Source organism: Mesoplodon bidens (assembly GCF_964165515.1).
Source record: "Mesoplodon bidens genome assembly, chromosome: 18".
Lineage (NCBI taxonomy): Eukaryota > Metazoa > Chordata > Mammalia > Artiodactyla > Ziphiidae > Mesoplodon > Mesoplodon bidens.
This window is the reverse complement of record NC_138175.1, coordinates 11,225,512-11,243,171: the sequence shown is the minus strand read 5'-3', so window position 1 is coordinate 11,243,171 and position 17,660 is coordinate 11,225,512. Positions and strand designations below refer to the sequence as shown.

The following is a 17,660-nucleotide window of genomic DNA, read 5'->3' as shown; positions in this document are numbered from 1 at the left end:
CCACTGCCTGTTTCAGTAAAGGAAGTTTTATTGGAACGCAGCCATGCTCACTTGTTTACATACTGTCTTTTTTACTAATAGAGCTGAAGTGAGTAGTTTCAACAGAGCTTGTATGACACACGCAAAGCCTAACATATTTACTGTCTTGCCCTTTGCAGAAAACATTTGCCCACCCCGATCTAGATGAGCATCAATTCATTTTAAAAAATTGTTGAATTCCTACTGTGTGTAACAGACTATACTAGAAAATATAATATAGATGTGAAAGATAGAGTCCTTATTCACTGTCTTGTACAAATATGGAAGAGCTGAGTCCTGCAAAGTTCAAGTAACTTTCTAAAAGAAGCGTGCTATCTAGGGGCATAGTTGAATGCCATGGAGACCAGTCAAGTTCTTTTCAGCTATCCAGTTCTGCAGTCAAGATGCTTATGGAATAACCTACAATGTGTGTAGTTAAATGACAATTTATCTCATGCCTGAAGGATCATCAAAAGGTTTAATAAAGAAAAACACAACAGGAATAAAGTAAAGGGGTCCCCATTCCACACTGAGTTCAGTTAAAAAGAACAATATTAGGCAGTGGGTACAATGAAGATACTCCACAATTTGCAGATTAAGTCTCCTTATTAAGGATCCTAAGGGCCACCCACTCAATAGAAAGTTTCCAGACTGTATTTTTAGCTAACATGGGTGAGCATGAAGCATTTGCTCATATCATACCTAGAGTATCACATGGTTCGTTCTTCCAGGAACAGATATCAAATCCCGTGAGTAGGATGGCGTGGTCATGCCTCTTGCCATTCTTTCCAATGAGGGCAGACTGCCACTGACAAAAACTATTCAGAGACTGGTCTGCATGATGGTTGATCAATAATCCTCCCTATGGGAAACCCATACAAATTAAAGTGTGAACTTGTCACAGAGATGAGAATGTTGCATCATTCCACTGGTACAGGCAAACACAGAAGCACCTTGTTTCTGGGGGAAGGGTCAGCAGTGGAAAACATTTGAGCTAAGGCTGGTGTTAAAAAAAAAAAACTAAAAATATTTTGGGTAAATGCTCACAGTATTGATAGTTACTACAGAGTTTCAGTAGTGTGCTTTATGACCAACTGTGTTTCTACAACAAATAAACTGGCATCAGTTAGAAACACCTTTGTTCATCTCATGCTGGTACCGTCTTTATAGAACTGTTATTACTTTTAGAACATAATGATTAATTAATGGGGATAAAGCTCCATGGCTTCTTCAACAAAGCATGAGGACGGTACTGACCATAGCTTATTTACCCCTATGTCAAAATTTCCAGCCAAGGGCTCGGCACATCATAGGTTACAATCCATCAATCGATAAAAATGAAAGCTCAATGAATGGATGAAGAAACAATTAGCCACAATATCCTAAAGAGTAAGAAAGGACCTAGTCTTCAAATAATTTTAATCAAAATGTTTTCTCAGAACTACTGACTTGGGTCGAATTGAGGGGTTTTAGGCAAAATCTTTAATTATCAGTGAATTAGGACGTTGCTGACTTTGAGTCCTTGAGCAAAGTGTGAGTAGTAAGTTAGACAGAAGGGTCTCCCAAACAACACACACCTTTTCTGCCCTTCCAAAATTCTAAGAATAATTGGATACGTTGTTAACCTCTGTAGCGCTATAGACCTGGGCAGTTAGGTTCATTTTTTGTCTGGTCTCTGACTCTCTGCTTTGTCCATTCATTACTGGAGTTACAGATGGAGAGGAAAAGCCTCAGGGGACTTAAAAATAGTTGTATTGGTAATCCCCACCTCAGAAAATACAGTTTCAACATCAAAACACTACAAAGCAGTAGGTGCCATGCAACTTAACACTTTATTATATGTTCTGTCTTGCACCTCACTGTAAGCAAGTCAAGGGCAGTTAAATATTCCTTGTTTAGTTTCTGTAGTACCTAAGGTGGTTGGTTTTGGGAGACTGTAGGTTTACCACCAGAATTTTCAGATGACTTATTTTCAGTGTATTTTCAAATACCCTTTGTACCTACCCAGCATCTCCAACTTGCAAAATCCAGCTCACTTTTAAATCTCTTACCAAATGCACTTTCCTTGTGAAGCTTCCATAATATTTATATAACATAGTATCTATATTTTACTTTTGTATTCATATTATATATGCACATTTAATCATATTGGATATCACTGTATATTGAAAAATATATATTGCATATATATTTTGTATGTTTATATATAAATCATTATTTTGTGATGTTTTAGTATTTAAATGCACAACCCTATTAGATTGTACTTTCCTTGAGGGTAATTTGAAATTTTCAAATTTGAATTTCTAATGACAATGACATGGGTTGGCACACAGTAGGTGTTCAATAAGCGTATCCTGAATGGCAGGATGAATGACGAAGTAAATGAAGTTTGGCACTTACAGGTTCTTGTTCCAGAAGAATGAGGCTGACTACAACAATGTTTATATCACTTCCAATGGTCCCATCTTTAAAGAGGCTGGAAACCTGTTGGAACAAATTGAAATCAAACAAGTAAAAGAAACAAAATTTGAAAATTTCCAAAACTGCCAGGGGAGATCAGACATACATATAAGCATGTATGTTTTGATTTTACCAAATACATGTATGTATGAAGCCAATTCCCTCCAAATTTAATTTTTTTCAATAAAATCATGTGGCTACACCTGCTATTCAACCCACGCGAGGGAATTCCATGATTTTTAGCTATCTTAGAGAGACAGGGGGTTGGGGTCCTGACAGTCTCCCTTACCATGTTCATGACTGTGAGAATGTACGTGGTGACATTGGCCTTGCCATGCTTTTCCACCATTTTCTTATCTGCTACCACAAGGGTTTCCACATTTAGGCCTTTTTGTGACTTTCCAGCTGATCTTCTGGGCCGCCCTGCGCTCCCGTATTCATCAAACATGAGATAGGTATCCTCTGTGGGAGGCTTAGGGGCATCTACAAGGAACATAAGAGCATTTGGAGGGCTATCAGCAGAGATCATCCAGGGGAGACAGACAGAAATCTAAACAAGGGGAGGAGAGAGACCATGTAACCAACACTTCACTCGTCTCCTGATAAATGATGCCACTGGTACCTGTTCTGGGGCTATGGACCTAATTTATGGTCAAGAGAGATTCTTTCAAAAGAAGGTTGGATGGAGGGATGGAGGGATGGATGGATGGACAGACAAATGGATTCAGTAACTCAAAAATGTTCTTCTAAAGAGTCAAAGAAAACAAGCTACAATTCTAGTTGGAAGAGCGGGTCAAGAAAAATCAGTATTGTGGGAAGGAAATGCTCATTTTATTTTATTGCTAAGAAACTGCAGAAACAAGACATTATCCTTTGCTTCTGAATTCATTATCACACTTTGTATATTATTTTCTAAATAAAATTTAGAAATATGTATCCTGTAGAACACTGCCCATGTTCTTGTTTCATCAACACAAACTTTGATGTAGCACAAAATAAGTGGTCAATAAGAGCTCTTTGATCTGATATTAATTTAGTTGCTGGGGAGACAGCATAGTCAGAAGTGATATTTAAAATTAATACTTTGTAATAGATAAGGTGCAGGCATGGATATTGGCCACAGTCTCTGAGCAGAGACCTGGAAGTACCTGTTGAATTAAGCACGACCCCTTTAGTTAATGGACTGTGACAGATCCAAGGGTTGCTGGGAAGGAAAACGCATTTGAAAAGCTCAGGACAGTATGTACTACTAATAGAGATATATTTTAATACTTTAACAACTGGTATAGTCATTATAGTGAAGTCAATGTTCTCCAGAGAGAAATTAAAAAATCAAATCATTGAGAGTTAGATTTAAAACCTCAAGTAGGCCATTTTGATAAATGACTCTGAGTTTCAATTTCCTCATCAATGAAAAGAGTATAATATCCAACCATAAGGCTGCTCTAAAGATTAGCTTTTGCATCTCATATCAAAGACATCATTGCCACTATAAATATCATTACTATCATTAATTAATACCACTACTATTATAAATTCATGCCAAACAGATGTTCTTTAAAAAGGATATTTCAGTTACACCCAAATCCCCAAAACCAATTAAAATGGTAGAAAGTGTCTTGCATTTTGCTCCCGATCAGCATGGCAGGGATACCACTTCCTCTTCTCCATGGATATCACCTGGCTGCTCTGTCCAACTGGCTAGTCACGTGCTGCTCATGGCTCCTGAGACTTTGAAATGGGGCTGGTGCCACTGAAGGAACCAAATTTTTAATTTTATTTCATTTTTATGAATTTTATTTTACACTTAAAAAGTAATATTTGTTTCAGCTATTGAAAACCTTAAGCATATTTGGAACAGTCTGACTATGTAAGTCTACTTTTAAACTTGAACTTTAAATTTTATGAAATCGAGATACAGATTAAGTATTTCTGGTGAGAATTTATTGTCTGATTTGAAATTGTTCTCGAAGTGTTAAATAAATAGATTTCCATAACTTAATATGAAAAAAGAATATAAAATACTTCATTTTAATTTGTTTTCATTGGTTATATTGATGACATGTTGAGATATTTTGTATATATTGTGTTAAATATATTATTAATATTAATTATCCATTTAAACATTTTTTAATGTGGCATTTAAAAAATGTAAAATTACATTTGGGGCAGGTGTTATATTTCTATTGGACACTGCTGGTCTGAAAAATGCAGACGGTTGGGCCCGGGTCACAAACCAAGTCCAAGGGTCCTTGTGTTTCATCGCCACCTCCAATCAGGTGCCAGTAATCTTGTTAACTGGGAAGTCTTTCTCTCAAATCCTCAAAAGGAACACCCAACCGCACCTGGGAATTCACCTCTGATTTCCTTCATCATTTGGAAGACTGGGTCCTTTTCTCACGGGTACAGAAACTAAAATAATATTGGGACCTTCGACTAAAAAGTAAAAGATGTTAAAAGAGGAACATAAATCTTTCCAGTTTAACTTAGAAAACATGATCACCCAGTTTTTGTCTGACAGGGATGATTTCTGGTTCATCTCCAAGATTAATTTCAGTGGGGGCTTAGTGTAGCCCAATTTTAACCTGCAAAGTCAGCACACCCAATGGCACTTGGGGAAACCTGTCGAGGGCCCAGAGAGGAACAGAACAAGAAAAAGTTTCCTTACATACATTTCTTGCGTCGTCCACAAAAATGCTGCTTTTGCAACCTTCCATGGTGATGTTTTCTTTCTGGACTCCAGGATGTGTGGGGAGTGCGACTTGGGGGGTGACCAGCAGAGTTCCCGCTGGAGCTCAGGTAGCCATGGCAACGCTGGACCTTCTCCTCGGCCGTCCTTTTGTATAGCACGTGAGGATGGTGGCCTGCAGGGGAGCTGTAGTTGTGTTCCTGGGCCAGGAGCTGAGGTAATGGCGAGATGAGGAATTCATTTTTTCGTGTCCTTATGAGACCTGACTAAAAAGCCAAACACAAAGAACACATTAAGGATACCACGCATCCCTTTCTTGATGTGTTGATTTTCAGCAACTGTTTATCAGCTTCTTCCCATGTGCAGGTACTGTGCTAAATGCTTGGTGTGTATCATGTCGTTTTATCTGCACCATGAGCAGTGGCAACTGTTATTACCCCCATTTTACAGATGAGAAAACTTTGGTTAAGGTAGTAAGTAGGAAAGCTAGTACTGGCACCCAGAATTCTCCACCTGCTGGGGCAGTACTGTTAATTACAATTCTAGGCTGCCAGTCTTGATGTCTGGGACTCAAGGGCTAAGCCATGTGACATCCTGGGAGTCTCCACATCTAGGACCTGGCAGACACTGTGGTAAACACAGGACAGAGTGATGAATTGAAAAACAGCCCCACCCTGAAAGAGCTTACAGTGTAGACAGTAAAAACAAAGACATTCCATCTTGATTTCATAAGCGCTCGACAAAAGAAGTAGCACGGATTGCAAAGTGAGTGATTATCACTTATCTCCAAGTAGAGGTCTGGGGAATCCAATGGGTTGTACCATCACGAAGAGACATATCTGCTAAATTGAGAAGAAAGAGGGGACTGGGGCGAGCCCATCCGATCACGACGTCACTTTCAAGTTCACGGCACAATACGTCTATCTTTGTACCTGATATTTCGGCCACAGTACACCCCTGCCTTTTTCCCTGCATGCTTCGCGCTCTCTCTTCTCTGCATCTGGCTCAGAATTTCCCTCATCTCCAGGCGCTGCTATGGAAAGTGTAGTCTGTGGACCCGCAGCTCCAGCCTCAGCAGGAGGTGGGGGGGTCTGGTTAGAAATGCAGACTCTTAGGTCTCTCCCCAGACCTGCGGACTCAGAATCTACATTTTACGTAGATCCCGGGTGATGTATCTGCCCGTTAACGTTTACAAAGCACTGACACAGGCCAGCAATTCTTAAACTTTGCTGAACATAGGAAATGCCTGCTGATCTAAATACACACACACACACACACACACACACACACACACGTGTCACTCACTCCCAGACAGAATCCCATACCATTAAAAACCGAATCTCTTGTGACTCATGTCTCACAAATTCTTTTAACTGCTCCAAGGATTACACCAAAGTACAGAGTTTGTGACCCAGTGCTTCAGGTCCCACCTTCTTCATGTGCAAAATGGGGAGAATTCTTCCTGCCCTGACCGCCTTTCAAGGGGAGATAAAATAACCATTGCAGAAGCCCTTTAAACACTCTCAATCCCAGCAGTTTGGATGACTGACAATAATGAGTGAGTGAATCAACCCACATTCACTGAGCACCAGCGAGGTGCCAGGCATTCAGGTAACTGCGAGCACATACCTGTGCAGGAAATACGCACACACAGCATGCAGTTTACTGGGGAGCCAGACACATAAATATTCAAGGATGTAAGGGGGTGACAGGGTGAGGGCAGGTTACCAAGGGAACACAGAGGCGTGTGTGGGGTGGATGGGTGGCATCAGAGGGGCTGTCCCCAGACCTTATTTTAACCCTCTGTCATGATTCAGTTTCTCACTCCTAAAAGGAGTCCCAGAATGTGTGATACGGTCCTGATTTTCCTTCCACTTCAGAAGTCGGCTGCCTTCTTAAAGACTGTCTTATGAGGACTTCTCTGGCGGTCCAGTAGTTAAGACGTCGCGCTTCTACTGCAGGGGTCGCGGGTTCAATCCCTGTTCGGGGAACTAAGACCCTGCATGCCTCGTGGTGTGGCCAAAAAAACCCCCCCAAAACCAAGCCAAAACAAAACAAAACAAACAAACAAAAAAACAAAGACTGTCTTATGGTCTGCAGCACCAGCATGATGCTTTCCTTCGTTCAGCAAACACACTGAGCATCTAATTCACAGCCCTGTTCTAGGCACTGGCACAAAGAGATACAAAGTTATGAAGCAGTTCACCTTCCTGCTGTCATAGAGAGGATGGGAGAATCAACTGGCAACAAAACTTTAAAGAAGTAAAATCTCACGATCCCAGAAATCCTGCCCACCCACCACACCTTAGGCTGTATCTCAGAGCAGCCCGTCCCCCCCACCAGCCCAGTGCCAGGCTGGCAGATACTTTCATCCTTCATTTGGACACTTTCTATTGAATCTTCCAAATCCCCCATCTTCTCCAATATGGTCTCCTGACATTGGCCAGTGTCCTCGGCCAACATGAATCAACTCACTTCACGCGCCCTGGTATTCATCTCAAATCGGAATCCCTTTTCCTGGCCCACGAATCTCTCCACCACCTGCTTCCTTTGGAGCCTGGCAGCTGTGTCTGTCCCCTCTCCTTCATACCATCCTGAATAGGACACGTCTTTGACTTTCTCTTTTTCTTTGGCTGCGTTGGGTCTTTGTTGCTGTGCGCAGGCTTCCTCTAGTTGCGGCGAGCGGGGGCTACTCTTGGCTGTGGTGCGCGGGCTTCTCGCTGCGGTGGCTTCTTTTGTTGCGGAGCACGGGCTCTAGGCGCACAGGCTTCAGTACTTGTGGCACACAGGCTCAGCAGCTGTGGCGCACGGGCTTAGCTGCTCCGCGGCATGTGTGATATTCCGGGAACAGGGATCAAACCCGTGTCCCCTGCATTGGCAGACGGATTCTTAACCACTGCGCCACCAGGGAAGCCCCAGATCGTTTACTTTTATAAGGGAAAAGTCCAGGTGTCGGGGGCCTCCCTCTTTTACCAGGAAGGAGAGGTTGACTAAAACTCTAGAAATTCTCATCAACTGAGAAGTTTCTGCCTTAAATCTGCGTAACAGCCACACCCTTGTTTACTGGGCTTTGCCTGATAGGCTCCCATAACTGTCACCCCCTACCCCAACCTTTCTATTGTCTTTAGCTGGAGATGGTATTTAAGGGGGCGGGGGATGGCTTGGGCCTTATGGGGGAGTTATTCAGCTTGCCTGGGCATCTCCCATGCACACAGGAGGTATACTTGTTATTAAACATCTATTTGTTTTCTCCGGTTAATCTCTCCTTTATTACAGTTGGGGGCGTGGTCTCAGCCAAGAACCTAAAAGGGTAAAGGGAAAATTCCTTTCCTTGCCTACACATTTTTTTTTTCCTTAACATCTTTATTGGAGTATAATTGCTTTACAACGGTGGGTTAGTTTCTGCTGTTTAACAAAGTGAATCAGCTATACATATGCATATATCCCCATATCTCCTCCCTCTTGCGTCTCCCTCCCACCCCCCCATCCCACCCCTCTAGGTGGTCACAAAGCACCCAGCTGATCTCCCTGTGCTATGCGACTGCTTCCCACTAGCTATCTATTTTACATTTGGTAGTGTATGTATGTTCATGCCACTCTCTCACTTCGTCCCAGCTTCCCCTTCCCCCTCCCCGTGTCCTCAAGTCCATTCTCTACGTCTGTGTCTTTATTCCTTGCCTACAAACTCTTAACCGAGTTCGCACACACTTTTCTTTTTCCCTGCCATCTTCTTCCTCCACAGACTCACTTGCTTGGCCTTCTGATGCTCTTTGCTTTGTCTTAGATTCAATACCATCTTCCCAGAGAGACAGGACTCAGGGTGCTGTTGAAAACTACCCTCTCTACTTCCCGTATTTCAGGCCACAGTTTATTTGCTGTGTGTCCTACTTCAGTGAAGGAAACAAAGAAAATGCAAACTTCCCACCACCTCTGATGTCCAGTTTAAACGTCCAGTTGTACGCTGGCATCCCTGGTGTATGCCACACATCACCAACCAATAAATAATTGGCTATTATCCTACATACATTTGTGGAATAAGTGAACTGAAGAATCTCAGAGTGGAGGGGATGCTGAGGGTGGGCATGCCAGCACTCTCCTCCCTTTCCAGGCAGGGAAACCAGAACTGGGAGGCGACATGTTCAAATTCATAAAAACCTTGAACTCTTTCTATATTACAGATTTTGGAAGCAGATCGGTTATGGGGTCCCTGGAGAAAGAGAACCAGGCATGGCTTTCTTGACGTAAGAGAAGCCATTTTGGCCGAAGCCATTTTGTGATCTAAGCCTGGCCCCCATGCTTGCCCTTGAACAGGTTTCAGTAGCCAATGATCTTAAGGGAACAAAGGAATGCAGAAACAGAGGAAAGGCAGTCAAATAACAGTGCAGTGATAAAGCAGAGTCCTAGACCCTCCTCAAGGGATATACGTAAGTTTTGTCTTTGAGTTCTGCAGGAACTAAGACCTCAAGTCAGGTGGAGGATGGAAGGATGACGTTGACCTGCCTGACTTCAATCAACTAAGGCTTGCACTCTGTCGACCTTGGCCCCCAATTCTGTGCTGAGTTCTTCTCTGTCAAGCCCCTTCATGAATACGCATGTACCCTGAGCTTCAAGCTTCCCCAATTGTGCTGTTCAGGGAGATGGCTGCTTTGGGAAGGACCCCCAGTGCTCTCCTCACTTGCTGAAAGTAGTGATACCCCCTTCGCTTGGTTGTGTCTATTGGCTGGACACCCACCAAGAGGCGAATCCAGTTTTGGGGTAACAGTGTGTGAAGGCAGGAGCCCTCCCTGTAATACCTTAGTTAAACCTCACAGCCACCCTGTGAGCGACTCTCTGCTGGGAGCCCAGGTAGGATTCAGGCCCCCCTTCCCTGATCAGGGCCCTCACATCTAAGCCCGGCCTCCCAGTGCCCTCACCTCGCCAAGCTGCGGGAAGACAAAAGACCCCATTTACAATCCCCAGCAGACAGAGTGAACAGTTAAAGGGGGGGGGGGGATAGGGAATTATCCATGAAAGCTCTGCAGTCTCGCTAACTTCCTAACTTGGTTAAACTCATATCAAAGGCTTAAGCCACTCAACTGCCTTAACTGGACTAACCGGTTTAGAAGCTTTCTCTGTTCTCGTTATTTCTGGAGAACTGTAGGCAACTCAAATGCAGAGTGACAACTTCTGCATTAAGAGAGCGATAAAAAAAAAAATTGGCATCTTATATTGGGACAACACACGGGGCCCAAACAACCCTCTATATTCCAGTTTAGGACAACAAGGACAAAACTTCAGAATAATTCTTTAGCAAAACCAGCATTTTACAGGGCTGGATATTAAGGAAGAAAAATATTCTTTTGGGGGGTTTGGTTTGATGGAGAACAGTGGAGTCTAACCAAAAATACATTTTATAGTTTAAAAATATAAACCCAGTACCTCTAAAAGGAGCCATCTGTTTAACTGTAGAATGTATGAAGCATTTTGAGTGACAACACAGGTGACATTCTGACAAAATGTGGCTTGGAAGACAAGATGGATCTGTGGTCCCATGGGCTTCCAACTAAATGGGAGAAGCAGGGATGAAACAAGTAATGATCACAACTGGGTAGGAAATATTCCTTTGTGTCAAGTATGAAGGAAAAGAAGCAGGGTTCTAGGAGAGAAAATAACAGAAAGAGTGAGGGGAGAGGGGAGACTGATTTTGGAAGGTTTTTAGGAAAAAATTTTTTTAAATTGAAATATAGTTGATTTACAGTGCTTCAGGTATACAGCAAAGTGATTCAGTTATATATATATATACACACACACATATTCATATATATGTACATACATATTCTTACCATGTTCTTTTCTATTATGGTTTATTATAGCATATTAAATATAGTTCCCTGGGCTATATAGTAGGACCTTGTTGTTTATCTATTTTATATATAGTAGTGTGTATCTGCTAATCCCAAACTCCTAATTTATCCCTCCCCCACCCCCTTTCCCCTTCGGTAACCATAAGTTTGTTTTCGGAAGTTTTTTTGAGGACAGGTATTTTCACAGAGCCCAGAAGCCCTTTCCTGGTTCATGCAGGGGGAACCTAGAAAGAACTATGAGGTGGACAGCTCAGAACTGAGGACAGGAGAAGCTGGCCAGGCAGAGGAGGCTGGTGGAGACCTAGAGGTCCACTCAGCAGAGGCTGCAGCATGAGGACATCCTTAGGCGTCCCCTAGGCTAGAAGGACAGGAAAGGCCCCAGGTCCATGGAGATGTGGGTGCATTAAGCTGACAGCTGCTCCCAGCTCCCCTTCTGGACTGAATATTGTTCCCACGTGTTCAATCTTTTCCATCAATATGGTTCAATCTCTTCCAATCAATATGGTTCAATCTCTTCCAATTTGAATACCTAGAAATTCAGTCCTGTAGTTCAGCTGCTAAGTTTAAAAATTCAGTGGATAAAATCTGATCTGAATATATTATTGACTCTTGGTCAGATTTTTTCCATTTTATACTTTTAAAAAGGAGATACTGTAAGAGAATATGTTTTATTTGTTAGCAGTTGTTTCCTACTTTAGATTTCAATGGCCTAAATTTTTCTCAAAGGACTCAGGTCAGGTACAAATCAGACTTCAAGAAATTTCCCTCAATTTCCATTTAAAACTCCCTCCCTATAGGTCATATTTGAACTCTACCAAAGGCTTTAGATTTAACAGAAAAATGGAGACTGCAGATTCTAGAAACAGTTGATGAATTAAGTGCTGGAATGAAGGCAAAATTTTTTTTAAAAAGTTAGGAGTGAACAGCCTTAAAGATCAGTGAAAATTAGGACAAGACAAGCTCCCTGAAGGCCGGGTCTGTGTGTTACGTGACTTGTATCCCAACACTTAAACACATTAAATAATCAAAAACCAAAGACTTAATGGGTTAATGAGGTTTGTTAAAAATGAAACAGGGGCTTCCCTGGTGGTGCAGTGCTTGAGAATCTGCCTGCTAATGTAGGGGACACAGGTTCGAGCCCTGGTCTGGGAAGATCCCACATGCCGCGGAGCAACTAAGCCCGTGAGCCACAACTACTGAGCCTGCGCGTCTGGAGCCTGTGCTCCGCAACAAGAGAGGCCGCAATAGTGAGAGGCCTGCACACTGCAATGAAGAGTGGCCCCCGCTTGCCACAACTAGAGAAAGCCCTCGCACAGAAACGAAGACCCATCACAGACCTAAATAAATAAATAAATAAATAAATAAATAAATTTTAAAAAATCAGAGAGAACATTTCTTGGCTGTGGTCAGAGGAAGTCCTGACTACTGAGTAAAGGCACAGAGAGATGCAACATTGTTGCCTTTGAAGATGGGAGAATGAGGCTAAGAGCCAGGGAAGGCAGGGCTTAAAAAAAAAAAAAATGAAGCAGAACTTCAAATGAAATAATAATTAAAAAAGAACTCCACAGGCAGTATCATTAATCTATTTCTATTTTTAGAAAGGACTAACTGACAGAACAACAAAGTAGCCCCCATGAGGCTGGCTGGAGAAGTAATGGCAAAGACATATATTTATGGTTATCAATAATCAAATTATTTTTCACTTTAAAAATTTTTAACGTATCTCCAACTACAGCAACATAAAAATACTGTGACTTCATTGAAGACATCACTTTCTTTTACAACAACATGAATAGACCTAGAGGGTATTATGCTAAATGAGATAAGTCAGCTAGAGAGAGACAAACACTGTATGGTCTCACTTATATGTGAAATCTGAAAAACAAATGAACAAACATAATAAAAGAGAAACAGAGTCACAAATACAGAGGACAGGTGGTTGCCAAGTGCAGAGGGAGAGAACTATGTGAGGGCTATTAAGAGGCACAGACTTCTTCCAGTTACTAAATAAATGACTTGTGGGTATGAAAAGTACAGTCTGGGGAATATATAGTCAGTAATTATGTAATACCCTTGTATGGTGAGGGATGATAACTAGTCTTACTGTGATCATTTTGAAATGTATAGAAATACTGAATCGCTGTTGTGCCCCAGGAACTAACATAGTGTTGTAGGTCCATTTTACTTCAAAAACAAATTCATAAAGAAAGAGATCCAATGAGTGGTCACCAGAGGCAAGGGGTTGGGGGGTGGAATAATTGGATGAAGGCAGTCAAAAGGTACAAACTTCCAGTTAGAAGATAGATAGGTACCAGGGATGTAATGTACAACATATAAATATAATTAACACTGCTGTATGTTATATATGAAAATTGTTGAGAGTAAATCTGAAGAGTTCTCATCACAAAGGAAAAATCTTTTTCTATTTCTTTAATTTTGTATCTATATGAGATGACAGATGTTCACTAAACTTACTGTGGTAATCATTTCATGACGTATTAAGTCGAACCATTATGGTTTATACTTTAAACTTAGGCAGTTCTGTATGTCAATTATATCTCAATAAAACTGGCAGGAAAAAAAATAAACAACTACTTTAACTCCCAGTGGGGCGGGAGAGGTGAGGACATCCCATTCTTAAAAAAACAAAACAAAACCCCACTCTTTTGTCTAAATAATAGTACTAAATAATAAGTGATTTGTTGTCCAATATATATGAGGACACTCCAAAGGAGAAATCTCAGTTCAGAATAAGTGAAAAGCTTAAGAAATGTCACCAGTATGAAACAAAATTCCACCGTCCAGGGGTTCGGGAAGGAGAAAAAGAAAGCATCAGAGAAATGAAAGACCAGGAAGTAAGGAAAAGTCTGAGAAAGACTTTAATTGAGGAAAACCATCGGCAATAGAATATTTTAGGATTTTGTGAAGAAGTAACAAATATTATCAAGGTAAAATGGAATGGTACAAGGACAATGCATTAAGGGAAGCACTCAATATAAAAATGGAAGAGTTTAGAGGTAAAATTTAAGCTCTGCTGCTTGGCAGCTGGGCTTAAGCATTCTGAACTTCTGTTTGCTTTTATTCCCCTTCTTTTTCCCATCTGTGAAATGGAAATAAAAGTATCCCTACTTTGGGGGTTTCTCATTGGTTAAATAAATGAATATTTATCAGGTACTGTGCTTAGCTGTGCATTGCTCAGTAAATGCTAACATAAAAAATAGAGCCATAATGACTCTTAAAAGAAAATTAGGGACTTGAGAGTATATTAAAAAGCAAACAAACAAAACAGGTTCCAGGTGAAAAACATGTGGAACCATTTCCAGCCCCATGATCAGAGAAGAGACAAAATCTGATAAAATTTTGCCAAGAGCATGTGGACCCTGAAAACATCCTCAGTTCTCTATAAAGTATGTAATCCTAAGAAACTGAAATAGAATTTTTTTGCCATATGCATCTACACATGCAGAGCTGGAACAACAGACAACAGGCCCTTATACGTGGACACACACTTTGAAAAAAGAATGTGTGTTCAGGATTCCCTATTACCGTCAAAGGGGAAAAAAAATCTCATATGCTGGGAGAAAAAAACCAAAAATATGTATGTCAACAAAAATCTAGCATTTCTCATCCATTCATTGATGTTAATATGAACATCAATGGGACTCACTCTACAAATACGACTTAGAAGGGAATTTATGTTTTCCAGAGTCATATACATGGTAATCTTTCTTCAAAATACTGTACAAACAATAAATGCTGGAGAGGGTGTGGAGAAAAGGGAACCCTCTTGAACTGCTGGTGGGAATGTGAATTGGTACAGTCACTATGGAGAACAGTATGGAGGTTCCTTAAAAAACTACAAATAGAACTACCATATGACCCAGCAATCCCACTACTGGCCATATACCCTGAGAAAACCATAATTCAAAAAGAGTCATGTACCAAAATGTTCATTGCAGCTCTATTTACAATAGCCAGGACATGGAAACAACCTAAGTGTCCAACATCGGATGAATGGATAAAGAAGATATGGCACATATATACAATGGAATATTACTCAGCCATAAAAAGAAATGAAATTGAGCTATTTGTAATGAGGTGGATGGACCTAGAGTCTGTCATACAGAGTGAAATAAGTCAGAAAGACAAAGACAAATACCGTATGTTAACACATATATATGGAATTTAAGGAAAAAAATGTCATGAAGAACCTAGGGGTAAGACAGGAATAAAGACACAGACCTACTAGAGAATGGACTTGAGGATATGGGGAGGGGGAAGGGTAAGCTGTGACAAAGTGAGAGAGTGGCATAGACATATATACACTACCAAACATAAGGTAGATAGTGGGAAGCAGCCGCATAGCACAGGGAGATCAGCTTGGTGCTTTGTGACCGCCTGGAGGGGTGGGATAGGGAGGGTGGGAGGGAGGGAGACGCAAGAGGGAAGGGATATGGGAACATATGTATATGCATAACTGATTCACTTTGTTATAAAGCAGAAACTAACACACCATTGTAAAGCAATTATACTCCAATAAAGAAGTAAAAAAAAAACAAAAAAAAAACTGTAAAGCCCAGTCCATAAAAATTTTATCAGATACCATCAATATCCCCAAATTCCTCACAGCCTGGTGAGAGAGGAGGGGGTATGAAGCTAATAAGAGCCACAATGTATTTTCAATCCTGTGATGGTTAAGTGCCCCTTTCAGCTTTTCTCTCATCTCCTGAGGAAGTTTACATACCTCTCAAGAACAAACCTCTCATTTTTCAAGTCCCTGATTTGTAAAACGACAATAATAATAGCACTTCCCTTATCGGGTTTTTAGAGAATTAAGTGAGTTAATACTTTTAAAGTGCTGAGAACAGCTCTTGGCAAGAAAACACTCCAAATGTGTTTACTGTTGTTATAATTATTATATTTGATTATTTGCGGGAACAGAGCAGAGAAGCCGGGCCCTGTTCTAACAGGTGCATTAAAATTTCCCCCTTCAATTGGACCTGAGATTCTGGGAAGTGGCATCAGTGTTCTGTTATTGAGAAAAACAGTGAAAGGACTGAACAAGGCTTTAAGACCTGAAAAGAGACATATTAATGAAATTCTTGCAAACATAACTGAAGGTATTTAAAGACAGAGGTGAAATCATGAATTTTTCTACCTTGGAGAATTGCTGGAATTCTAGGTTTTAGTTTTGATTTGGTGGGTGGTCTTGATGGAGATGGGAAAGAGAGATGGGAAATTAAATCACGGACTGTTCCGCTGCATGATGCTTTCTGTGCCCATCAACTTCTCCTCCACAATGTTCTTTAGTTAAATTAAGTCTATGCTTAGTGCCTTCGGAAAACCCAACCTCTTACCCACCTGCCCTCCTTGAAAAGAGACAACGTCATGGAGAAAAGGATGCTTTTGATCAGCCTTAAAGACTAGATGGATGGTTGCTGCTGGGAGAAAAAAGAAAAAAAAGCAAAGCAGACATTCTGGAGTATAGGGTAGAATGCACCATAACTGTGGACGAGTGTTCTCACGTTACAAACTGGCCATCTGTTCAGATGGGACAGGTAAGGGCCCACCTCCTCCCAGTGAACACCTGAGCAGATCAGTCCAAGCCATTCAAGAGATGCTCCCTGAGCACTATGCCTGTGGTACACGCAGCTGCATCACTGGGCAAAGATGATTTACCCAGGTGACCCCTGACCTCAGCCAGGCAGGTAGAGCCTCCATGCACTCTCAGTCCCTGTGGCTTTCTGAATCACACTGATAATCATGGATTTGAAAAAAGGTCCAAAAATCTTGCTGCAGGAGCTCTTAGAAATGCCTGTTTTTTTTTTTCTTTCCTAGCCAGGGATTGGCTACTTCTTCAAATACTCCAGTAGGCTCAAAATAAATTATCTTTTTCTCTCACTTACAGTAACCAAATCTGATGAAACTTTTTTATTTGGCAAATTAACAACCTAGTGAAATAAACACTTAATGACTTCGACAGTCCAAATCTCATGAGACCAGAATACAGTGGTTCACAACTCAACATGGGGATGAGGGGTGTATGCCAATTCTGTCCAACTCCATCCCTGTGCCCATTCTCAGAAGGGCAAATACCTCTAAGAAACTTTTTTAAACGATGTATTAATATCAAAATGGTTGACATATTTACCCTGGCCTAGCTGTATAAATTTTAGTAGTAATTTCAAAAACATTAAATGCTCAAAAATGCACTCAGTTTGTATAAGCAGTCACAATCTATGGTTCCACATTTATAAATTAATCCAAGTGGTTTAATCATGATCTGTAGGTGCTGGGGAGTCTCTCTCCTTCTCTCTCCACCTTCCTTTACTGCTCCATCTGGAGGAACAGTTCATGATTTCCTATGTACCAGACTCTGTGCAAAGCATTCTACCTGCAAAATCTCATCTGGCCCCTAGAGCAGTTCTATTTGATGGGTACTTGTATTTACCTCTCGGTGTTCCAGGGCTGTCTGAGTCCACAGCCTTCCCTCACTCTTAAACACACATCCTACTAGGAGTCAAGAAAAGTTCCAGAAACACTGTCATTGATATTTGCTAGGAGGGCAGAACTTAGATGTTCACACACACACACACACAGGTAAATATGTGCAGTGATGAATGTATTAATTCAATGAGGGGAATCCTTTG

At 41.2% G+C, this 17,660-nt stretch overlaps 1 protein-coding gene across 1 annotated transcript in view; it reads right to left on the bottom strand.

Annotated features, from left to right (window-relative positions):
* Window positions 1-17,660, bottom strand: part of ADAMTS18 (ADAM metallopeptidase with thrombospondin type 1 motif 18) — a 152,817-nt gene that overhangs the window by 78,555 nt on the left and 56,602 nt on the right. Inside the window, exons 2-5 of the mRNA XM_081217380.1 lie at window positions 5,151-5,433; window positions 2,768-2,961; window positions 2,419-2,502; window positions 721-880 (exon numbers count right to left, since the gene is read on the bottom strand). Of these exons, the coding sequence (XP_081073506.1) occupies window positions 721-880; window positions 2,419-2,502; window positions 2,768-2,961; window positions 5,151-5,433 (721 nt within the window). The remainder of the gene's footprint in view (window positions 1-720; window positions 881-2,418; window positions 2,503-2,767; window positions 2,962-5,150; window positions 5,434-17,660) is intronic.